This window comes from Bos mutus, chromosome 9, assembly GCF_027580195.1.
Source record: "Bos mutus isolate GX-2022 chromosome 9, NWIPB_WYAK_1.1, whole genome shotgun sequence".
Taxonomy (NCBI): Eukaryota; Metazoa; Chordata; class Mammalia; order Artiodactyla; family Bovidae; genus Bos; species Bos mutus.
Window position 1 is genome coordinate 28,857,937 of NC_091625.1, and position 26,327 is coordinate 28,884,263.

The 26,327-nt window shown below is 37.6% G+C and overlaps 1 protein-coding gene across 2 annotated transcripts in view; it reads right to left on the bottom strand.

Moving 5' to 3' along the window:
* The window catches only part of HSF2 (heat shock transcription factor 2), a 40,067-nt gene extending 15,558 nt beyond the window's left edge, over positions 1 to 24,509 (bottom strand). For both annotated transcript variants that reach the window (XM_005890112.3, XM_005890111.2), the window contains exons 1-5: positions 24,325 to 24,509; positions 5,076 to 5,184; positions 4,784 to 4,911; positions 3,813 to 3,937; positions 1,536 to 1,611 (exon numbers count right to left, since the gene is read on the bottom strand). In XM_005890112.3, the coding sequence (XP_005890174.1) occupies positions 1,536 to 1,611; positions 3,813 to 3,937; positions 4,784 to 4,911; positions 5,076 to 5,184; positions 24,325 to 24,417 (531 nt within the window). In that variant the 5' untranslated portion in view covers positions 24,418 to 24,509. The remainder of the gene's footprint in view (positions 1 to 1,535; positions 1,612 to 3,812; positions 3,938 to 4,783; positions 4,912 to 5,075; positions 5,185 to 24,324) is intronic.
* Positions 24,510 to 26,327: the final 1,818 nt, after the last annotated feature.

The following is a 26,327-nucleotide window of genomic DNA, read 5'->3' on the forward strand; positions in this document are numbered from 1 at the left end:
AAACATTAGTTAGCAGAATTTATAAGAACATGAAATGCTGGTTAAATTTCTCCTGAAATCTGTTGCAAGCTTCAGCTCTCTTTCGACACTTTGGCACTATGTTGTACAGAGTCTGTTTCCTGAAGATGAGGCATTTAACATTTATATCACTGGACTTCTGTACCTGAAAAGTTCTCTAACAGATACCTCCAATATATTATTCCAGTTAATCCAAGGCCAAAGAGGAAATGGCAGAGTTAGAAACAAATTCCAGGAATAGGGAAAAAATTATCAGCAATCTATCATGCATTATGGAAACTTCCTAACTCTACTAAAACACATAGGTTCAAACTCAAATTTGAGGAGACAGAATGTTTGCTTTCATGAAAAAAATGAAATATTAAGTATTTTACCAACTATCCTTGCTTTCAAGGAAAAGACAACAACAAATTATGAAGTATTATGAGTTAACATTTAACCAAAACATTGTTTTGCATTGTGTATCTGAAAAAGATACACAAATTTTTTAAAAATAAAGCACAGGTTAAGATACATCTATCATTTAAAATTAGGTATTCCTAAACAGGACTTCAGGTTGGAATCAACTATGGAAATTTTAAAAATACATATACTTGGACTAAACAATAAAAACTGAATCTTACATTCAACCTTCCCCTGAAACTTATTTTTAAAAAAATCAGTGTATCTGTTTTGACTATAGGCCGAAGGGTGCAGCTACCATTCATCTCTGTATTCTAAACCTCTCCACTACATCCAGATCCTTTCAGTCATACTCCTATTTTTAGCTAATGGCCTCTGAATAGGAACAAACTGAAGCTCTCCCACCCTCCCTCCCCTATAAAACCTGTTGCTTAAACTTAAGAGTACAGTTTACTCATGAGCAAAAAATAGCTGCCTTAATTACTTTTATGTTTCACCTCTTATTAACATATGAAAGCTGATATGAGAAGATTAAATCACAAGGACACAATGCAGCAAGGAGATTTTCAGTTCCCCCAGTAATTTTCAGCTCAGATACTAATTTAGGATTTATAGTACACCACTTCCTTAACTGCCTTTCTGCACAGGCTAATAATGACATACTTTGATAACTAATTTTTTTGTTTAGTTGCTTTCAAAATATTAGTCATTTATCTTTCATGACCATATCTTTGCCTTTTAGAGTAAAAAACAGTAAAACAAAATCAAAAAATTTGACTCAGTATAAATGTCTTTTACATGTTAAAAAATTAGTAGTGTATTAACTATGTTCCTAAGAATGAAGCATATTAAAGCTGTTATATCAGGCAAAAGATCTTACTAAAAGCTAAAGAAACATTAGCTGGAAGTATAGTATGATGATATTTAGCTAATGAGAAATTTTTTTTTATTCAAAAGAATATGTAACACTTGGCTTGATTTCACATTTTTACTTCTGTGTACCCAATATATATAAGAAACTAAGATCAATCACTGACTATTCAACAGAGGTTTTTTTGAGGGTCACAAATGATACTCATTAAATTCAGATTACAGTCATAGAGAAAAAAACTCACCTTTCGAATCACTTGTTGCTGTTGTGCATGTTTTGCTCGTAATTCAGACACCTCCTTCCAAAGGGACTCATTCTCACTGTTATTTATCAAAAATAAAAATTTTAAAAATTCAGTCAGAAAAGCCAGATCTCAATATCTTTAATTAAGAACACCAGAGAAATAAACTAGTTTTTACTATGTATCTTCATGAGAACAGAAAATTTTGGTTCAATTACACAGAAGGGCAACTAACCTTGACACAACGCAGAATCTTTACTTCGTTAACAGTAGTACCCTGTACTCATGGCAATACATATATTCAAAAACTAAGACACACACCTACATCCATAAAATAGTAGGCCATTTACTCCTCTGACAATCTGGTTCATTATTTCTTGTTTAAAAAATTAACTTTTCAAATATGGTTACCATGTGAATTCTGGACTTGTGCTTAGAAAACAATTCTTAAAACAAAGTGACATTTACTCAACACTTGTTATGCCAGGCACTATTCTAAACATTTTATGTGTATTACTTAAACTTTTCTAAAATCTGTCAAGAAAAGAATCATCTCTTTTTTTTTATAGATGAGAAGACTGAGACTCAGCTAATTGAGAAGACTTACTCAAGATCATACAGACAATTTGGTAAGTGTTGATGCAGAACTAAAGACTATCAAGACTATAAACAGTCTAAAGATCTGTCTCAAATAAAATCATATAAATGTCTGGGTTTTTTTTAAAGCATATTAAAAATGTGTTCTGTTTTGTTTTAAGGCATACCCGAATACATGACAGGGACTTTCCAGGTGGCGCTGTGGTAAAGCATCTGCCTGCAATCCAGGAGACGCAAGAGACAGAGGTTCAATCCCTGGGTCAGGAAGATCCCCAGGAGAAGGAAATGGCAACCCACTCCAGTATTCTCGCTTGGAAAATTCCATGGACAGAGGAGCCTGGTGGGCTACTCCCAGGGGGTCGCAAAGTGTCAGATACAATCAAGCACACACACAAACACACAAATACATGACAAACCAATTACATGTCCAGTAGCAATAGCTTTATTTTTCCCCTCACTCATCATCTTCTATGGAAACTGCAGTTATTAAATGTTAATAGCAACGATAATTTTGAGTAAGACATGAAAGAATTCATCTATTAAATGCTTTAATTTTTGTTCTTTTGTTAATTAACTTCCACAAAAGCTATCTTCCTCAATCCAAACTACTGAATTTAAATACAGAAGTATAGAAAATAAGATTTTAATACTTACTGAATAATAAGTGTACTTTCTCTCAAAAATATAAATATACTGTCATTTGCCTACTAAAGATAAGTAGGAGAATGGTTACCATGAAGATTTACAGGATAAATTTGGGATCCCAAGCCTTAAAAGCTAAACCTGAGATTCAAGGAACTGGGTCAAAGGACACTTCAGTAGACACAAGATACACACAGTAAACCAACATAAGAGTTTAAATAAAACATGCAGAATGAGTAAGCTTAAAATTAATGCTTATTCACAAAGGGACTCAAAGTTCAAGGTTACTCTCAATGAAAATACTTAAGAATAACTAAACTAATGACCTATGTTACAAATGGGAGAGACAATACATAAAATAACTGCCCTTTAAGACCTTGGTGCCTATTTACATTAAGAATTCTAGCTACTTACTAAGAACAGAAATATAGGTCTACTTTATATACAAGTTAATGTGGCATTAGAATAATGGTGCCAAAAATTCCACTTTAAAAAAAACACATTTTTCTGTAGATAAGAAGTATGACTATGACCTTCTCAAGTCTATGTAAAGTACCAAGTAGGGCAAGTCTCTTGTGACCTTTTCCCCCTATTTTTTGTGTCCTACTTTTTCCTAAAAGATAGGCCACATAGAAAATGTCTTAAGAAATTTCTATAGAAGAAAAGGACAGGTGACATATGTAGTTTTTATGGCTTGTGGTCCTCACATGTGTGTGAACAAATCAAAGTCAACCTAAACAGAGTCATAATTTCCGACACCAACTTAATGATCTATCATCAGTAAGACTGTGCATCAATTGTTTTGATTGCCCAAGTTTACATATATTCTTTTCACCACCATCATGAAAACATAATATTGGGGTAAAGTCTATGGCTACCAATAAAAATAGAGGGAATTAATACTTTAAAAAAATGGTTTTTGATCTTGGCTCCAACATAATCTAGTTACCTAAAGCACCAACCTCCAAACCTCAACACACACACACACACACACTCAAACACCAACCCCTGTTATGATGATTATATCTGGAAATACTTTACCTTTTTAATTCAGAAAGCCTGGACTCAATTGTTTCTTGTTTTATTTGAACCTTTTGAGCACTACTTATAATTTTTGTTAAATCTTCCTGACGAATTTTATTTTCTTCTGGTTTTGAAGATGAAACCTTTCAAAAAGTAAATGTAGGAAATTAAACAAATACTAAACACTGTGGTTATAACTCAAAGTTTTCTTGTTATAAATGGTTTTGTAGCCTGTCAAGAAGGTAAGATCCAGTTCCAAAAGCCCAGGAAAATAACAGAATTCATGGCTCAAAGAGAGGATGAGGAATAATCTATTTATTTATTTTCACTGTGGAAAAGTTTCCACGAACAGAAGCAACTTAAGGGCTTTTTTTAATTTCCTTCTGCCAAATTTCCTGTAATTCCCCCAAGCCTCTTTATTATCACATTCCACTTTTAATTAAATTTATACAGAATAGCTGCACACTAAGGCCATGTTCTGTCATGGTTCACTACCCTTTTATCCCCACCTCCCTTTGCGGACTTAGTCAAAATAGCTCATTTCAGCAAAAGATATCATACGTTCAAAAATGTTATTATTAAATACCTACTATATATATGGGACTTAACCTTGGGCACAGGATATTCAGCAGTGAATTACAGAAACAGGCCCTCTAAGCAGCTGACTTTCTAGTAGGAGCGTATGTTTTTTAAGCTAAGTTATAAGGAGTGAGCCATCATAATACAGTTGACTCCTTATCCTAAGTCAGAATGTAAATATTTCCTTCCCTCTAAAAAAGTATTTAAAGACTGAGCCCTGTACAGCTAGCTGAACACAGAGGAAAAATCAGAAAATCCATAGAGGGCATACTTAAAGCATTATTAGTCTAAATTGTCCCCAGCAAAATCTGTCTATTTCAGTACATTTTTACTTTCAACAAATGAAATATGTCTTGACCAAGTATACTACATGTTAATGCCCTAATTAAATCATGTTAACAATAACTCACCTTCCTTTTAATGTTCTCAAGTAAATCATCCTGGCCTTGTTTGAAGTAAGGATGTTGAAATTCAACAGGACCATCTCGTTCCTGCTTCACAATTCCAGAATCAATATGTACTACTTTACGAAAACCATCTGAAACACATTCAAAATTCAAGTAAGTTAAATAGACAAAGTAAAAAACTTAAAAATTAATGGTGCTTCTATGAATATATTTTCCTTTATCATCCTAATGGGAGGAAAATGGTTTAATCAGTGACTGATGACAGTACTCCAATTAAACTGTTGTTCTTACTTACACATATTCAATTGCCTCACAAAGCTTGCCATGTTATTGTGCTTGAAGTATTTGGGAAGAATTTCTTTTGCAAATCTTTGTTCATCCAAAACCAGAAAACTCTGGCCATTCTGAAAAAAATGGAAAATATCAGTGTTAAGATCCTCCAACAGCAGGTGACACATATGAACCTCAAAACTTGGCAGTCCTTCCGTAACACCTCAGACCATTTTGTTCCTGTTAATAGCAAGAGAAACAAAATGAAATTAAGTTCTAAATTTCAATTAAGCTCCAAACTGCAATCAAGCATTTTGATGTCAATCTCAAAAGTTAGAAGTATATCTCAAAACAAAAAATGCATCAGACTCTATGGCTAAATATTAAAAAGACTTCCCATTAAAAGTTAAAATTTGGTGTTTTTGATGCATAAAGCTAACGAAGAATTAAAATCTGCATTTTTAAAGAAGTCACAAATACAATTTCTAAAGAGAAGAAATTACCATAGAATAATGAGTAAAACATATGAGCAGGCGATTTAGAGAAGAGAAAATACAGTTAACAGATACAAGAAGGGAGTTGCCTGGCAATCCAGGGGTTAGGACTCCAGCTTTCACTGCTGTGGGCCTGGGTTCAGTTCGGGTCAGGGAACTAAGATCCCACAAACCGTGTGGTGTGGCCATAAATAAATAAATTTGTTTTATACAGAAGAAGAATACTTAAACTCACCAGTAACAAAGGAATTAAAACTAAACAATAGTGAATAGTTATTTCACAGTTATCATATCGCAAAAGTTTGCAAATAAGTGTCAGCAATAAAAGGGAGCAAAGGGAGCTATCACATATGGTAGTTAATTACTGCTGCTGCTGCTAAGTTGCTTCAGTCGTGTCCGACTCTGTGTGACCCCATAGATGGCAGCCCAACAGGCTCCCCTGTCCCTGGGATTCTCCAGGCAAGAACACTGGAGTGGGTTGCCATTTCCTTCTCCAATGCATGAAAGTGAAAAGTGAAGTCACTCAGTCGTGTCCGACTCTTAGCGACCCCATGGACCGCAGCCTACCAGGCTCCTCCATCCATGGGATTTTCCAGGCAAGAGTACTGGAATACCAAATTTTAACTTTTAATGGGGTCAAATTTATCAACATTTTCCTTATTATTATTATTATTTTTTTTTTTTTTGTGTGGGAAATCATAAAGATTTCCTGTGTTGCCTTCTAAAAGCTTAACCTCTTTGATTTTACACATTTAGAATTGATTGTTTTGTGTGGAGAATAAAGTGTATCTATTTTCCAAATGATATCACCTTTTGTTAGGTCTTCATTCAGGTGGCCTAATGCCACCTCCAGGTCTTTATTTGTTAGGTGGCCTAATGCCACCTCCATTGTATATCGAGCTTCCTAGGTTGTATGAGTCTGTTTTTGGACTCTAAACGGACAACTATCTGTGTGTATACACTTGTGAGTGTGTGTAATCCTAAGGCAATATTTCTTTTAATTACTATAGATTTGTATTTATTTATTTGTGATCCTCTGTTCATTATATAAACTTAACATCTGCTTATCAAATTCACAAAAAATTGTATTAGAATATTGACTGAAATTATATTCAATTTATAGATTTGGGTAGAATTAACATCTTGATAATATTGTCTTTTGTCCATGAACTTGGCATTTATTTCTTAGTGTTTATTATATCCTTTCTTAATGTTTCATGATTTTCCAATAAATGTGTCTTATACAAAAAAAAAAAAAAAAGACTTCCTCCATCTACACAAAAACAAAAAGAAATACATTATGTAGCCAGTATAATTACTTAACACTGTTTTAAAGTCAATGGAATTAAGACAAAAATGAGATAAATTTGAAAAGAAGCCATATTTTATTGATTAAACATAATTATATCTTTGTACAATCAAATGAAAAACCAAAGGAGAATTCAGCAGGATATCTGGCTACTAATTAATACATTAACAAAAAAAAGGGTCAGATGAGAAATTATAGAAACAATCTCATTCACCTTTGTATCAAAAAGAATTAAACATCAAGGAATGAATTTATCTAAGGAAACAAAAAGCCTGCACTCCAAAAGCTGTAAGACAATGATGAAAGAAATCGAAGATGGCACAGATGAAAAGATATACCACGTTCTTGGATTCAAAGAATCAATACTGTCAAAATGACCATAGGATTCAAGGCAATCTACAGAGTCAATGCAATCCCTATCTAATCACCAATGGTGTCAGTCACAGAATCAAAACAAAATCTTAAGTTATATGGAGACACTGAAGACCCTGAAAGCCAAAGCAATACTGAGAAAGAAAAACAGAGCTAGAGGACATCAGGCTCTCTGATTTCAGGCCATATTACAAAGCTATAGTCATCAAAACAGCATGGTACTGGCACAAAACAGAAATATAGATCAATGGACAAAATAAAAACCCCAGAAATAAACCCATGAACCTACAGTCAATTAATCTACAACACAGGAAGCAAGATTATACAGTAGAGAAAAGACGGTTTCTTCAATGATGCTGGAAAAACTGGACAGCTACATGTAAAAAAATCAAACAAACATTCTTTAATATCATATACAGAATAAATTCAAAATGGATTATAGACATAAATATAAGGCTGGATACTATACAACTCTTTGACATAAATCACAACAATATATTTTTTGAGCCCTCTCCTAGAGTAATGGAAATATTAAGTTGATGAAAAAGCTAACTGCAGTTTCAGACTATGAATTTTAAATCATTATAACGAGACTCAAACATATCTTTAATCAAAATATTAACCATTACAACATTAAAATCAACACATTTTTGCCAACAAGAAATAAGTTTATTCCTGTAGCATAAAAAAATCATGCTTCACAACTGGCATTTTTTGCCTCCTGCTGGCTGTGGAAGCGTTTTCCCAGCAAAAAGTTGTTGAGATGCTTGAAGAAGTAATAGTCAGTTGGCAAGAGGTCAGGTAAATATGGAGGATGAGGCAAAACTTCGTAGCCCAATTTGTCAACTCTGAAGTGCTGGTTGTGCGACGTGTGGTCAGGTGTGGTCCTGGAGAAGAACTGGGCCCATTCTGTTGACCAATGCCAGCTGCAGGCATTGCAGTGTTCCATGATTGCATCAATTTTCTGAGCACACTTCTCAGATGTAATGGTTTCGCCAGGATCCAAAAAGCTGTAGTGGATTAGATGGGCAGTAGACCACCAAACAGTAACCATGACCTTTTTTAGGGGCAAGTTTGGCTTTGGGAAGGACTTTGGAGCTTCTTCTCAGTCCAACCACTGAGCTGGTCATCACTGGTTGTTGTATAAAAACCACTTTTTGTTGCACCTCATAATCTGATCAAGAAATGGTTCACTCCTGTTGCTTAGGATAAAAGAAAACAATACTTTAAAATGATTTTTTTGATTTGTGGTCAGCTCATGAAGCACCCACTTATCAAGCTTTCTCACCGTTCCAATTTGCTTCAAATGCCGAACGACCACACAGATGATCCTGTGTGGAGTCCTTTGACAATTTCTTGTGTGGCTGTAAGAGGATCAACTTTGATGATGGCTCTCAATTGGTCACTGTCAACTTCGAATGGCCAGCCACTACGCTCCTCACCTTCAAAGCTCTCGTCTCCTTTACAAAAGTTCTTGAACCACCACTGCACTGTATGTGCGTGTGTTAGTTGCTTAGCCATGTCCGATTCTGCAACCCCACAGACCACAGCCCATCAGGCCCCTCAGTCCATGGGATTCTCCAGGCAAGAACACTGGAGTGGGCTGCCATTTCCTTCTCCAAAAGAACTATATAAAGAAAGTGAAGTCGCTCAGTCATGTCCGACTCTTTGCAACCCCATCGACTGTAGCCTACCAGGTTCCCCCATCCATGGAATTTTCCAGGCAAGAGTACTGGAGTGGGATGCCATTTCCTTTGTTAGCAGTGCCCAGGCCAAATGTGTTGTTGAGTTGCAAGCTGTCTCTGCTGCTTTATGACCCATTCTGAACTTGAATAAAAAAATAGCTCATATTTGCTTTTTGTCTAACAGCATTTCTAGAGTCTAAAATAAACATAAAATAAACAGCAAGTAATATTCACTGCAGCACTATTTACAATAGCTAAGATATGGAAACAACCTAAATGTCCATAACAAATGAATGGATAAAGATGTGGTACCTATATAAAATGGCTGTTACTTAGCCATTGAAACAATGAGATAAGACCATTTGCGGCAACATGGATGGACCTGGAGATTACTATACTAAGTCAGACAAGGAAAGACAAATACTATATGATACCACTTATATGAGGAATCTAAAAAAAAAATGGTACAATGAACTTACTTTTAAAACAGAAGCAAACTCACAGACTTAAGAGAATGAATTTACGGTTAAGGGGTAAGGGGGGCGCAGATTGGGATTTGGTGATTGACATGTACACACTACTATATTTAAAATAGATAACCAACAAGAACTTACTGTATAGTGCAGGGAACTATACTCAATATTACATTACAACCTAAATGGGAAAAGAATCTGAAGAAGAATGCATGTGTGTGCTTAGTTGATCAGTTGTGTCCAACTCTTTGAAACCCCATAGACTGTAGCCCACCAGGCTCCCCTGTCCATGGCATTCTCCAGGCAAGAATCCTGGAGTGGGTTGCCATTCCCTTCTCCAAAGGATCTTCCCCACCCAGGGATCAAATGCGGGTCTTTATGCACTGCAGGCAGATCTTTACCATCTGAGTCAATGCAACAATCTAAATGGGAAAAAAATCTGAACAATAAATACGTGTATGACTGAATCACTTTCTGTACACCTGAAACTAACAGGACATTGTTAATCAACTATGTTCTAATTTAAAATAAAAATTAAAAAAATAAAATCACTAGTATTTTTCTATATAAAAATAAATCATTTGAAGCTTGCTCCTCAATAACCAAAAACAGTATGGTACTGGCATAAAGAGAGACTGACCAATGAAAGAGAATAAAGAGCCTAGAAATAAACCCTCATATATACAGCCCAAGAATTTCTGACAAGGGTGCCAAGATAATTCAACAGAGAAAGAACAGCCTTTTCAACAAACAACATCAGTAAAACTAGATCCTCACATGCAAAACAATGAAGCTGACACCTTATACCACATATAGAAATCAACTCAAAACAGATCAAAGGCTTAAACACGACAGCTAAAACTACAAAAATCTTAAGAAAAAACACAAGAGAACACAAGAGGGAAAAGCTTCATGACAATGTATCTGGCAATAATTTCTTAGGTAACACCAAAAGCACAGGGACCAAAAGCAAAAACAGACAAATGGGGCTATTTCAAACATACAAACTTCTACGTAAAGAACACTATTAAGAGAGTGAAAGGACAACCCACAAAATCAGAAAAATGATTTGCAGATCATATATCTGACAAGGGTTTAATATCCGTAACAATTACTTTTTTAAAACTCCTATAACTCAACAACAAAAAATAAACTACCTGATTAGGAATGGGCAAGAACTTGAATGGGCTTCCCTGGTGGCTCAGTGGTAAAGAATCCATCTGCCAATGCAAGAGACTTGGGTTTGATCCTTGAGTCAGGAAGACCCCCTGGAGAAGGAAATGCAATCCACTCCAATATTTCTGCCTGGGAAATCCCATGAACCAGAAGAGCCTGGTGGGCTATAGTCCATAGACACGATGAGTTGGACATGACTTAGCCACCAAACAACAACAAATGACTTGAATAGACACTGTTCCCAAAAAATATATACAAATGGCCAATAAACACAGAAAAGATGCCTCGTATCACTAATCATCAGGGAAATACAAACCAAAGCCACAATGAAATACCATTTCACTCATCAGAATGGCTCTTAAAAAAAAAAAAAATACAAAAACCTAGAAAATAATTGTTGGTAAGGATGTGGAGAAACTGGAACCCTTGTGTACTTCTAGTGGGAATATAAAATAGTGCACCCACTGTGGAAAACAGTATGGTGGTTCCTCAAAAAAATTAAACATTTTTTGTTGGTATTGGTAATGACCAATATATCCAAAAGAATTGAAAACAGGGACTCAAAAAAGGTACACATATGTTTATAGTAGCATTATTCACAATGGTCAAAAGGTGGAAGAAACTCAAATGTCCACTGAGAGACGAACAGATTAACAAAATGTGGTACACACATACATTGTACAATTGACTATTATTCATCTTTAAAAAGGAAGGACACATGCCACAGTATGAATGAAACTTGAAGACATTATGCTGAGTTAAACTGGTCACAAGAGGACAAATACTGTATCATTCCATTTACCTTAGGTATCTGGAGTACTCAATTTCATAGAGACAGAAAGAAGAATGGTTACCAGGGGCTAAGAAGGAGGGTATTGGAAATTATTATCCAATGAGTACAAAGTTTCATTCTGGGAAAACGAAAAACATTCTGGAAATGGATGGTAGTGATCACATAACCAGTGAATGTACTTAATGTCACTGAACTGTACATTTAAAAATGGTTAAAATGGTAAAAATGGTTAATTTTAAACTAAAATGGAATCAAGATTCCAATAGTATAAAAATTCAAGAATTTAAAAATAAATTATAAAAATACACAAGATTGGGACTTCTGCGGTGGTCCAGTGATTAGGAATTCACCTTGCGATTCAGGGGATGGATCCCAAGACAGGGACCTAAGATCCCACATGCCAAGGAGCAACTAAGCCCGCATGTGTCAACTACTGGGCCCTCATGCCACAACTACAGAATCTGTACCACAAAGAGAGATCCCAAGGCTGCAACTAAGACCCAACACAGCCAAATAAATAAATACTTCAAAAAAAAAAAAAAAGGACCTTTAAGAAAAAATTACAGAGGTTCAAATAGTGTTATAAAGATGTCAAGTCTCCTTAAGTTAACCAATATAGTAAATTCTGTCTCAATTTAAAAAAAAGTTTTGGAGACAAGATGAAGAGGTGCTACCATGACCAAATACTAGGCACTAAAGTTCATTTCATAAAGACAATTATGTAACAAATAGGCAAGAAAATACTGAAAACAATGGAGAGAGAGATGTTAATCCTATTCTTTACAGGTAATAGAATTATAGTGTTTACAAAATTTGATACTAAAGATGGATACTAAAGTTGGAATAGCTGAATGGACAGACTAGAGAGAACAGAAGCAGCAACGAATCTATCTGAGAATTTGATAAGTAATAATTAAGGGTAGCATTCAAACCATGAGGAAAAGGATTAGTTAATAAACTTTCCATTTGGAAGGAAAAAACAGAAGCTCACTGATAACTGAAAGCCACCTCACTTTTTATAACCAAGCTTCTGAAAGCACCATAAAAAAAAAAAGAAAAAGAAGTCATAAAGGTAAAAATTAAAAAATTTATTCACGGGGACTGCTAGCTGCCTACCCTATCTTCAGATTTCTCTACTTTCTTATTTTTAAAACTAAAATTGTATATATTTAAGGTGTACATCAGTGGGCTTCCCTGGTGGCTCAATGGAAAAGAATCCACCTGCCAATGCAGGAGACATGGGTTAAATCCCTGGGTTAGGAAGATCCCCTGAAGTAGGAAATGGCAACCAACTCCAGTACTCTTGCCTGGAGAATCCCATGGATAGAGAAGCCTGGCAGGCTATACTTCACGGGATCGCAAAAGAGTCAGGCATGATTTAGCAACTAAACAACAAGGTGTATATGATGATTTGACATATATTCTCACACACGGTGAAATAACTATTACAGCCAAGCTAATTCACCAACCTAAAAAGCTTCTGCACAGCAAAGAATAATCAACAGAATAAGATGGCAACTTAATGGAATGAGTGGAAATATTTACAAGTACTGCTACTTCAGTTGTGTCCGACTCTGTGCGACCCCAGAGATGGCAGCCTACCAGGCTCCCCATCCCTGGGATTCTCCAGGCAAGAACACTGGAGTGGGTTGCCATTTCCTTCTCCAATGCATGAAAGTGAAAAGTGAAAGTCAAGTCACTCAGTCATGTCTGACTCTTATCGACCCCATGGACTGCAGCCCACCAGGCTCCTCCGTCCATGGGATTTTCCAGGCAAGAGTACTGGAGTGGGGTGCCATTGTACAAATATTTACAAATACAAATACATTGATAAAAGGATAATATATAAAACATAAAAAAGAACTCTTGCAATGCTAAAAAGACACACCCAATTAAAAAACAGGCAAAGATTTTGATCATACATTTTCCCAAAGAAGACATACAAAAGAGCAGCAAGTATGTGGGATACTCAAAATCACTGATGAGCAGGCTCCCCAGGTTAGTGGTAAAGAACCCACCTGCCAATGCAGGAGATATAAATAACATGGGTTTGATCCCTGGGACAGGGAAATCCCCTGGAGGAGGGTATGACAACCCACTCCAGTATTCTTGCCTAGAGAATCCCATGGACAGAGAAGCCTGATGGGTTACAGTCCACAGACTCACAAAGAGTCGGACATGACCGAAGCGACTTAGCATGCACTGATTATCAGGGAAATGCAAATCAAAACCACAATGAGGTATTATCCTATACTTCTCAGGATTGTTGTTGTTGATGTTGTTCAGTCGCTCAGTCACGTCCAACTCTTTGCAACCTCATGGACTGCAGCATGCCAGGCCTCCCTGTACATCACCATCTCCCAGAGCTTGCTCAAACTCATGTCCAATGAGTCAGTGACACCATCCAACCACCTCATCTTCTGTCACCCCCTTATCCTCCCACCCTCAATCTTTCTCAGCAGCAGCGTCTTTTCCAGTGAGTTGGCCCTTCTCATCAGACAGTCAAACTAGCGGAGCTTCAGCATCAGTCCTTCCAGTGAATATTCAGGGTTGATTTCCTTTAGGACTAACTGGTTTGATCTCCTTGCAGTCCAAGGGACTCTCCAGAGTCTTCTCCAGAACCACAGTCTGAAGGCATCAATTCTTCAGCGCTCAGCCTTTTTCACTGTCGAGCACTCACACCCATACATGACTACCGGAAAAACCATAGCTTTCACTATACAGACCTTTGAAAGCAAAGTAATACCTCTGCTTTTAAATATGCTGTCTAGGTTTGTCATTGTTTTTCTTCCATGGAGCAAGCGTCTTTTAATTTCAAGGCTGCAGTCACCATCCACAGTAATTTTGGAGTCCAAGAAAATAAAGTTTGTCACTGTTTCCATTGTTTCCCCATCTATTTGCCATGAAGCGATGGGACCAGATGTCATGATCTTCGTCTTTTGAATGTTGAGTTTTAAGCCAGTTTTTTCACTCTCTTCTTTCACCTTCATCAACAGGCTCTTTAATTCCTCTTTGCTTTCTGCCATAAAGGTGGTATTTGCATATCTGAGGTTATTGATATTTCTCTCCACAATCTTGATTCTAGCTTGTGCTTCAACCACCCCACCATCATGTGAAATATGTACAGCATTTCACATGATGTACTCTGCATATATGTTAATTAAGCAAGGTGACAACATACATACAGCCTTGATGTATTCCTTTCTCAATTTGGAACCAGTCCATTGTTTCGTGTCCGGTTTAACTGTTCCTTCTTGACCTGCATACAGGTTTTCAGGAGGCAGGTCAGGTGGTCTGGTAGCCCCATCTCTAAGAATTTTCCACAGTTTGTTGTGATGTACACTTGTCAGGATGGCTACTACTAAAAAAAGATTTTTTTTAGAAAATAATAAGTGTTGGCGAGAAATGCAGTGAAAAGAGAGCCCTTGTGCACTGTTGGTGGGAATGTAAATTGGTAATGTCATTATGGAAAATGGTACTATATATTTCATAGTACCAGAACTACTATATGATCCAGGGGCCCTTCTGAGTATACACCCAAAGGAAATGAAATCAGTACATTTAAGAGGTATGTGTGCTCCTGTGTTCACTGCAGCATTATTCACAATAACCTCACAAAAACAACCTAAGTGTCCATCAAAGGAAGAATGGATAAAGAAACTGTGATATATATATGTGTGTGTATATATATATGTACACACACATATACGTATTTATCCACAATGAAACTGCTCAGCCTTAAAAAATGAAAGTGATCCTGCCACCTGCAACAACATGGATGATGCTCTAATTTCATACTAACAACACAGTTTTGTTTGATGCTACAATTCTCAGTCCTTCTTACATATAGAGGTGGCCAAATAACATATCTGGCAAATACAATATAAGCAAGGGAAGAAGGTAGAGTCTCATACATGATAGAATGTACAACAAAACAAATAATGATTTTCACTTATTAGACTGGCAAAATTTTAAGTTTAGCAATAACCACTGTTATTAGGAAGTGGTTATTAAAATTTAAAAGTGCATACATCTCTCTCTATCTTAAAAGGACTTTCTCTCTACCTTTGACTTCTTCTTACACACCCTATCTGTCTTTTTATTCATTACATAAAACTTCCTTCTCCAATTCAGGCCCAGCTACTTACTCTCACTAAAAACTGCTTTCAGTTTTTCTCAGTTTACTCAAACTTTTTTCTAAAACGTCAAACATCAAGTTCAATACCTTCTTTTCAGTTCTCAACTTCCTACACCTCTCTGTAGCATTTCATTTGGGACTACAGACACTCCCCTCCTTAAATGCTCTGCTCTTATGGCTTTGAAACTATACATTGGGTCTCCTATCTCTCGTATTTCATTTGTCTTCCACCTATCAAGAGGAAGTTTGTTTTTTAGGTTTCTATCCTTTATCATGATACCTTTATACTCTTTCCTTAGGCAATCTCAGCCACACCAGTGTATCTAATTACTAACCTTATTACATATAATAATTATCACATCTATGCCTCTGCCCCTGAACCATATCAAATTTCCCCCTTGAATTATCAATCGTTAACATTTATACACCATGTTCTTTAATTTACTGAGTTACAGAACTTGATGTTCTTTAAAATTGAGACAATCTTCTCAACCTATTGTCTATTTCAAACCTATCATCCTACTCCCCCAACATCAACTTTTTCCTGTAGTTTCCATCCTGGCATGCCCTGTGCCCTCTAAATTACCCAATTAATTTTGTTATCAATACCAATATGGTAAATTAAAACCCCTCAATTCTAGCAGCTAATAATTTAAAGAGCAAAACTGTCATATCCAGATGCCTATGGATGTACACTTACAGAATCCAAAATCATAAAACGATTAGCTCACTGGTTTATTATCAATATACAAATGTTACCTGTATTTCTAATTACCAGCAATTGTTCAATTTATTTTAAATAAATTGAATATAAAATACCTATATTTTATTTTAGCTTTATTTATATTATATGATATTATAAGATATCTATTATATATTACCTATGTTATATATTATCTATACCTAGTAGTATATATAATTATATATTATAAAATATCTGTATTTTATTGAGTATAAAACATCTATAAAGTCTAACAAAGATGTACAAGACCTAACTGCAAAAAAAACATAAAACTTTATTAAGCAATAAATGAATTTAGAAATACGCCCTGTTCGTGGGAATACTCAATATCATAAATATATCTATTTTCCCTAATCTGATCTATACTTCTCAGTATAATTTCAATTAAAACTCCTAATAGATTTTTTTCAATAGAACATGATTTTAAAACATATATGGAAGAGCAAGAGTAGTCAAGACACTCCTAAGACTAGGCTGCCCTCCCAAAAGCAAGACTTTTTACAGAGCTACAGTAAATAAGACATATGACATGGGAAAAAGGATAAATTGGAACATTCCAATGGACAAAATAGAGAACCTAGACCCCAAAAACACAATTTATCTACATATAATTTTGCTTGTAAGACAGGTAGCAACACAAATCACTAGAGGAAGAAGAAACTATTCAATAAGGGGGTTAAAACTACTAAATATTTATGTGGAGAGCAATGAAATGGATCAAACAAAAATCAATTCCAGGTAAATTAAAGATTTAGGTACAAAATGCAAACCTTTAAAACTTTCAGAAGGAAAAAAAAGAGAGATGGAAAAGTATCTCTCTCTCTTCGGGGTAAGTAAGCAAAAACATCTTGAAAAAATGAAAACTGTGAACCACAAAAAGGCAGATATATCATACTAAAATTAAGAACTTATATTCATCAAAATAAAGGGAAAAAAAAAAAAGACAAGCCACAACCAGGAGAAGGCATAGGCAACACATACATTCAAAAAACACACAGAATTATAAGAAATTTCTATAAATAATAATAGATAAACCACCCAATAGAAAAATAGTCAAACATTTCATACAATAGGACACACAGATGGCCAATAAATATGAAAAGATGTTTGAACACATTAATTATCAGGGAAATACAACCTCACTGAAATAGTATTTTATACTCACTAGACAGATAAAAATTCAGAAAAATGAGAATATCAAGTTTTGAAGGGACAAATTAATGGAAAATCTCATGCATGGCTCATAGGAGTACAAGATGATTTGACTTTGGAAAATAATTTGATCTTGAAGTTGAACATTTCATATCTTATTTTCCATAAATTCCACTCTTCAAACTACCTTAGAGAAATGTTTGCTTATATATACCAGAAGAGATACATAAGACTATTCATAACAGCATTTGAAATCGTTGATCACCTCTTTCTTGAAACTATTTTCTTCCATTAACTGATATGACCTCACTCCCTTGTGTTTCCTCCTTTCTTACCATTCCTTCTCAATCTCTTTTGCTGTTGTTTTTTTTTTTTCTTTTGTCTTTTATACTCTCTAAATATTGGAATACCCTATCTTTCAGGTCCTTCGATCTTCATCTATCTTGCTGAATGATCTCATCCAGTCCCATGGCTTTACCACCCGCATCCTCCAAACTCCACCTGGAATTGCCAGAGTTTTATATTATCGAAATAACCTATTCAACACTGCCACTCAAAGGTCCTGGAGTATAGACGTCATTCATGTTGTTCTCCTTTCCAACACTGCAGTTCCCTACCTACTTTGAAATAAGGTGTGACCATATGACTGAGTATGGTCAGTAAAATGCAAGCAAAACAGAACTCTCTTAAAGTAATACTAGTAATCTATTTGTAATCTCAAAGTTACTGTGGCCAAAGAGAATCCCACCTGTACTTCTCTGAATCTCCACATCCCAGCAAATGGTACCATCATCTATCCTTTGCTCAGACCATATATATGACTCATTTTAATTCTTTTCTATCCCTCAACTCCAGACAAATTTATCAGTAAGTTCTGTGACTTTGCTTTCAACATAGATATTATATCCAAAAGTTTCTCACCACCTCCACTGCTATTATCCTAGTCTCAGCCACACTATTTTTGATACCTTAGAGGAAACCTATGTTTTCTATCTAGTTCCTTCATTTCCAATCTCCTTACCATGCCCTAAGGCCCTATAACATCTGCTTCTACCTACCTCTCTCTCCATGATATCTAAAGATAATCCAACCACATGTGCCTTCTGCAACTGTACGAACACGCCATGCCCAAGGTCTTTACATTTGCCATTCCCTTTTGTCTATCTGGCCTATCCTTTCTAATCATTCAGATCTCTGCTCAAATGTCACCTCCCCAAAGAGGCTTTCCTCATCACTCTATTTAAAATATAATAAATTCCAGTCATTTTACAGGTTAGTCATGAATTTACTGCTCCAAATTCATTCTTTAGTGTCTGCTCTGCAAACATGGAGCTGAGTCTTAAGTATCTTTATTTTTTGTCAAGATGTTAAGCTTTGTCATAGAAGATACTATACAGATATTATAAGAGGAAGGGGCTTCCCCTCCTGGTTCCAGTGTGAACTTATGTTCCTGCTGTGTAGGTTCTCCAGCACATAGCTCTCGCAGTGCATGGGCGGCAGAAGCACCCTAAGGCCAGCTTCCCCCAACACTCCCTTTCCTTCCGGAGGCTTCAAACTGGAGTAGCTCTGGCCAGACATCTCCCCATGAACACCTTTCCTTGGTACTCTAGAGCACAGACAGATAAACGTATTCCTAAAGGTTCAAGTAATAAATATTTTAGGCTTGCAGGTCATAAAGTCAGAACTCTGCCCCTGTAACAAGAAAGCAACTACGGTCAATAAGTAAATCCAGGGAGCTTGGCTGTATTCCAAATAAACTTCACTTATAAAACAGATGGTTGGCTCACAGACCATAATCTGCCAACCCCTGCCCTAAAAGGCATATTTCCCACAAGTTCTGAAGGATGGATTTCTAGTAAGTTCCATGAGTGTGGTATCAGTGACTTCTCTGCCATTTAGTGAGACATTGTATGGAGACAGTCTCTCTCCAACAAGGTCTCAGAACACGGGGGGAAGGGCTCTTACTTGGGCACTGGATCTTAAGCCTACCAGTGATGGCTGCTTCTTAAAACTACTATTCTTATATTCTTTAGAGTTTTCTTTAGTCTAATTCTCCTGATATAGTTAGTTAATCCTATTAAACTTTCCTCTGTTCAAAATACTTGTGTCTTCTGTCTCCTGATTAAACTGATACATTCTCCTTACGCTGCTTTATTTTGTTACTTATCACTAACTGAAATTATATTATTATTTGTGTTTGCTTACTTTTTAATTACTAGTGTCCTTCATTAAAATGTAAGCTCCATAAAGACTGCTAGTTTTTTCACTACTGAATGAATTCCTATTACCTAGGCACACTGTCTTGTCATAACAGATTCACAACTACTACTTGGGAGTGACTGAATGATGAGTCTTTGGTCACAGTGGACTAAATTATATTTTTATAATTTCAACTCTTGGATTATATATAACAAATGAAAAAATGAATGCCTCTTGTTTATATCTGCTCTCTCTCTCAAACACACACAACCCTAACTCACTCATATTGTTCTGGGTCTCTGTTTATGGTATTCCTTCAGTCTCTGCTTCAAAATTAGTAAATAAGCTCTTTGTACATAAAAATTCTACCTTACTGCTGTTTAAACTTGTGAAGTTTAAGTACTGTAACACAGAACTCTCCTGATACATTTTACCTTGTATCTCAGAAGGGTGGGAAGGATGGTAGCCTCTCTTCAGGCCTTACCTAAAGTTTCCAAAGAGTAGTAATAACGGTTTCTACTAAGATTGGTACTCTTGGTTTAAAATGTCCAAAATAATTTTAATAATAATACTTCAGCTCCATTATTTTAAAATGGTTTTCAAAACAGAAATTGGTATTATTTTTTAAACAACCAGTCTATAATTTCTTAATGTTTACCAATCATTCCTTGTGAGCCTCTAGCTCATTCTCTCGTGTGCGTGCATGCTAAGTTGCTTCAGTTGTGTCCGACTCTGTGATCATATGGGCTGCAGCCTGCCAGGCTCCTCTGACAATGGGATTCTCTAGGCAAGAATACTGGAGTGGGTTGCCATGCCCTTCTCCAGGGGATCTCCCCGAACCCCAGCGATTGAACCCATGTCTTTTTTTTCTCCTGCATTGGCAGGCAGGTTCTGCACCACTAGCATCACCTGGGAAGTCCCATTCTGTCTTATAAAAAAGTACTTGCCAATGAATCGGTCAACTTTTCTGTAGGCTCATCTAAAGTGGATTTAACCTCTATTTTGCCATATTTGTGGCCTTTCTTGTTTTCACTGGAGAATACTGTAATAATACAATGTTTGCTGGGAAGGTCAAAACAATACCATAACATTGGTAAATCTAGGGATCTATTGTTCAAATTCATCCGAAACAAGTAGGAGACACTGGACAAATTTTAGTTTTGTTTCATTTCCCTCCTATTTCCTTGATTTGTTTCTGCTGACTTGAGATGGATAGGGAAATAGAAACTGCCATAGGGCACAAAAAGGGGAAACAAATGAGTAAGAAGTCTTTGGTGGAAATCACTTCTTGGTAGTCTCAAGCAACCTGAAGAACTGAGACAAAGCTAACAACTCTGGTAAAACAATGACCTCCAGTTCTGTCCTTTTCTAATACTGCTTCATTTCAACACACACTGAGTATCATGTATCAGTAACAGTAAAGGCTGTTCCTCACTATCAATGGCAAGAACTTCCATTAAGCTTCCACAACCTCTTGTCCCTGAATATCAAGTTTCCCCAGTTGCTACCAAGCTAAACCTGTGCTTTCTGTTTAGGGCTCTGTTACATTTAAAACAGTTTTAATTTGTCCAACAGTACTATCTCTGTCCTTGATTCTGATAACAGACTTCCTATCAGAGCCAAAACAGCTACATAAAACTCTGAAGTTATAGGAAATGTAAGAACAAAAAAGAAAGGAAAAAGAAGTATCAATGAGGAACTTTGGGGGATGTACAACTTCTACTGAGTCTGTAACAGTATAAAATTTTGATTGGTGAGGATATTATATTTTTTAATTAATGACATGAATGGGGATATTTCATTTTTGTTATATTACAAACTTCAAGGAAAATTAAAGCTATGTAAGTCTTCAGGAATATTAAGCCAAACTTTTCAAACTGCAGTTGGTAAGAGTTTTCTCCCCTTGCCTTATACTCAAGCTACAGGAGTAAATTATTTTCCACAAGTGAAAACAATTACATAAAAGACTGCCTGGTTTCCAAAACATCTGCTATTTCTAAAAAGTCTTAATATGATTTTCACTCAGATAGTACAAATGCTAAATTACCTCAACAGAAGTCCAGCAAAACAAGTTTGAAGGAAACCAGAAACAACCATAAATAGCAACTTTTAAAAGATGAGAGTAAATTATTTTGGTTTTTCCATCTAGCATCATTGTTCAATTAAAGTTTTACCTTTCATTGTTAACAGTGTTTTTAAAAAATCTGTGGGAGCGTAAGACAGCTTTCCTAAGCTTAGCCCTAGACAGCATTAATCCAGAATTGTCCACTGACTTGTGGAAGTAACATTTTGATATAAGACTAACTATTCTAACAACTTGTATTACCTGCAGTGCTATTGATGGAAAATGATCTGGGAGATCAGAAATTTATATTAGAACCCTACCTCCAATAATGGTTGGCCTTGTATTTACAGATAATCTAACCTGCCTAAGTCTCAATCCTCATCTATATAATGATGAGACTAAACCAGATGATCTTTTAAGATTCTTTTCAAGCATCATTCTACCTTATTCTTTCCTACCACTTCCACTACATAGTCCATGGATTTCACTGCTTCATCAAACATTAAGTACCTACTGTGTCCCTTGGCAAAGATACTGTTCCCTTCCCTCACTGAATTTGTTTTAACTGTCCCACCATGTATTAAAAAATGAGTAGCTAAAAAAGAAGCTTTGACTTAAAGGAAAAACTAAGAATGATTTCTAAGTGGCTTGTTTATCTGGCTTAGAATTCATAAAATGATGCTTTCATGGATTAGTATGAAACTCTACGGGGGCTTCCCAGGTGGAGTAGTGGTAAAGAATCTGCCTGCCAATGTAGGAGACGTGGATTTGATCTCTGGGTCGAATCAGGAAGATCCGCTGGAGTAGGAAATGGCAACCCGATTCAGTATTCTTGCCTGGAAAATTCCAGTGGACAGAGGAGCCTGAAGGGCTGCAGTCCATGGGGTCACAAACAGTCGGACATGACTGAGCGACTGAGTACCAGCAGCATTAAACTCTACATATTTGATACTGCCCCCAAAAAACATTATTAAAATATTCTGACTAATGAAAATCTATTAGACCTGCCACTGACGTATGCCTTAATTAAGACCAATTACCAATATATTTAGGTACTATTTCTTGGCAATAAAAACAAAGCACATCCAAGACAAATAGGTGTGATAGGCTCTACTCTCATGACTTAATTACCTCCCCAAAGTCCCATCTCCAAATCCCATCAAAAAAAAAAAAAAAAAAACAAATAGGTGTGATAAAGTCAGCAGGGAGTGGGCAGACTCTCAGTTCAGTCTTCCATGCACAAGGCTGAGTAACAGCAGTCCGTGCTGATCCATCCTTGTCAACTTTTAATCCTTATGACTGATGAAAAGCATGAGACATATGTTTATTTTTAAGTGTATACTGGTGGCTGGCTTCCTGTTTTCACCCCTTCTTTGTACAATTGCACAGAATTCATCAAATGTTTTAAATACAACATCCAGTTCATGATACTGACCTTGAGGAAAATTAAGTCATAGAGAGAGATAAAGAAAATGAACAAATGACAGCATGAATACGGTATATTGAGTAGCCAAAACTCAATATACTGCCCTCTGTCAATATGAAAGTAACTAATAAAACTGAAAATAGAGGAAAGAAATAAAGAAGGGAGCAAGAGGTAAGACAACATTTACTCAGCACCTAACAGGTGTCAGGCACTGTGCAGGCAGTTTTCACTTACTCTTTTCCAGACCTCTAAAACAAGATAATATCCAAAACAGATGAGTATCTACGATAAGAGAACTCCACCCCCCTTCACAAAATGATTCCATAGCTTAATATTCTAACGCAAACGCTCTGTTTATATAATAATCATTCTAATCAGAATCAGTATATGGAACTACAGGGGGGTCTTGAAGTAACTACGTAAACCATCAGACACTTGGGCCAAATGAGATAAGAAGCCTGTTTAGCGGCAGAACTGGGATCAAACCACTTATCAAGGCATCTATATACTACCCTGCCGGCAACAGTTTAGTGAAATTTAGTGATTCGTTTTTGCTCTTCACTATGTTATTCAGCACCTGTCCATTCGCACTTTTATTAAAAGAATCATTTAAAAAATCCGTTTACACAAATGGCTCAGAATCGTCAAAGAATAACGTGTCATTTTCTATAACACGGTATTTTTAAAACCTACGGATAAGCAATGCCGTCCTCACAATGATCTCAGATGCGAGGCGGGCTGTGTGTCTGTATTCAGGGACGAGAATCAGGTCGCGGAGGTGAAGACTGCCTTGCAGAAACCCCGCGTCGAAGATCCCGGCCGGGCTGCCCGGCCCCCAGCGAGCCGCAGCCCGCGAGCCGGGCGGGAGGACGAAGGATGAGTGTGCAGTAACGTGGCTCCCGCGCCCTGGGCTCGTCGGCCGCCCTGGCTCCGCCGGGCCGGTTCCGAACGCCGCCCCTGTCGGACCGTTACGGGGTCTCCCGGGCCGCGGAGCCCCGCGCGGGCCGCCCCTCCCCCACCGCGGCCTGAGCCCTCTGCGCCGGCCGGGACCCCCGCGGCTCCCCGCGCGAACAATACCGGGGTCCCCCGCGAGGCCGCACGCCGAGGCCCGCGCCACCCCGCCGCCCCCGCGCCGCGGGCCCTCGCAGAGGGCGTCGAGCCGCAGGCCGCGAGAGACAGCCCCGCGGGAGAGAGCGTGAGCGGAGGACGTTAGTCAGGGGGTTCGGAGGCCGCGGTGCCCTCACCCTTACCTGACTCCAGGTGATAAACTCGTTGGTGTGCGTTTCCTCCACAAGCGTCCACAGCTTGCTGAGGAAAGCCGGCACATTCGAACTCTGCTTCATTGTTAACGAGGCGCAGGAATTCCAGATTCTACACCCAAACGCGGCGGCGGCGGCGGCGGCGGCAGCTGCTGCCCGAGAACGCCCACAACGCAGGCGCAGCAGCTCCCGGGCCCCGCCCCCTCCCCGGCCCAGCCAGGCGCGCTGTGAGGCGGGGTGGCCGGGCAGCCGCACGTGACGGACAAGTCTCCAGTTCGGCCCGTGCGCACTGGTCCCGCGCGGGTCCCGTTCTCGGCCAATGCCAGGAGCCGACCGCGCAACAGAGAAAAGCGATTGGATGCTGCAGACGGGGAGGGGTGGGAGCAAAGCGGGGGCGCTGCCCTCTCATTCGCCCTTTATATGGGAGCTCTCGCCTTAGCGGACCTTGGGCTTGGGAGATTGTGTTTGGTGGTTTCACGTGGGAGAACCTTTGGGTGTTTGGGCTATGGCTGGAAGGCTACAGAAAGTCCTCTGGGGCCTTTGAGTCGTAAGTTTGGTAGGCAAGGTTGTAGGCTGCGCTAGTCAGGCAGGAGGAAGTGTAATAATTCACGTGGGGAAAAAAACAGCTTTCAAGCATGACTTGCTAGGCCCCAAATTGAAACTGTCTTAAAAATAATGACCCTTTTCCTTAAATTCTCATCGGGAAAAAAAACATTCCTTTAAAATAAGTTTATCAAAAATAGGAATTTAAATAACACACTCTTTACTGAGCATGTACTGCAGTGATCCAAGAACTGTAATAGGCAACTTACGTGTTTAATTCAGCAGAAATAGAATGCCCAGTATATGCCCAACGTAAAAAGAAATAGTATCATTTATTCTCTTTTAATCATTTAAAATAATTGTTCCTGTATGTCCTTTACAGATTTGGTATGATGGAAAAAATATTAGGCAAAGAGTCAGCATATGAGTTTAGACCCAGTTTCAAGGACACATTAGTGGATATTTAATTACACTGGTAGTGTGTGTAATTTAGGCAATCTCTTACTCTGTCTGTTCCAATCTTTCCCTTATTCTCATTGGAAATAAAACTCTTTTCACCCCTGTAGGAGAAGGCAATGGCACCCCACTCGAGTACTCTTGCCTGGAAAATCCCATGGATGGAGGAGCCTGGTAGGCTGCAGTCCATAGGGTCGCACAGAGTCAGACTCCACTGAGCGACTTCACTTTCACTTTTTCACTTTCATGCATTGGAGAAGGAAATGGCAACCCACTCCAATGTTCTTGCCTGGAGAATCCCAGGGGCAGGAGAGCCTGGTGGGCTGATGTCTATGGGGTCACACAGAGTCAGACACGACTGAAGTGACTTAGCAGTAGCAGTTCAACCCTGTAAGTTAATATCAATAACATAATCAGTTCAGTTCAGTTCAGTCGCTCAGTCGTGTCCTACTCTTTGCCACCCCATGAATCGCAGCAAGCCAGGCCTCCCTGTCCATCACCAACTCTCAGAGTTCATAATAGGTGTGAAAATACTTTGAAAATATAAAGGATTGTACAGAGTTTTAAAAATTTTTTATAAAAGTCAAAATTTGAATATAAGAATGTACAAACAAGTTGGAGATAATGAACATTTTATAAGTAATTCAATGTAAAATTGTTTTTCTTCCTGGGTACATGTAATTTAATACAAGAAAAAAATACATATACTTTCCAACAAGCATATATTTATTGAAATTTGTTTTTGTGTTTAGCAACTGTTCGCTAAAACAAAATCAGATGTGTGGAGGGAGATATCCAATAAATGAAATAATATTTTATGAGCATTTATATAAGAGAACTTTCTAGGTGGCACCAACGTAAGGAACCTGCCTGCCAATGCAGGAGACATAACTGATTCGGATTCCATCCCTAGGTTGTTAGGATCCCTCGAGGAGGGAATGGCAACCCACTCCAGTATCCTTGCCAGGAGAATCCCATGGACAGAAGAGCCTGGC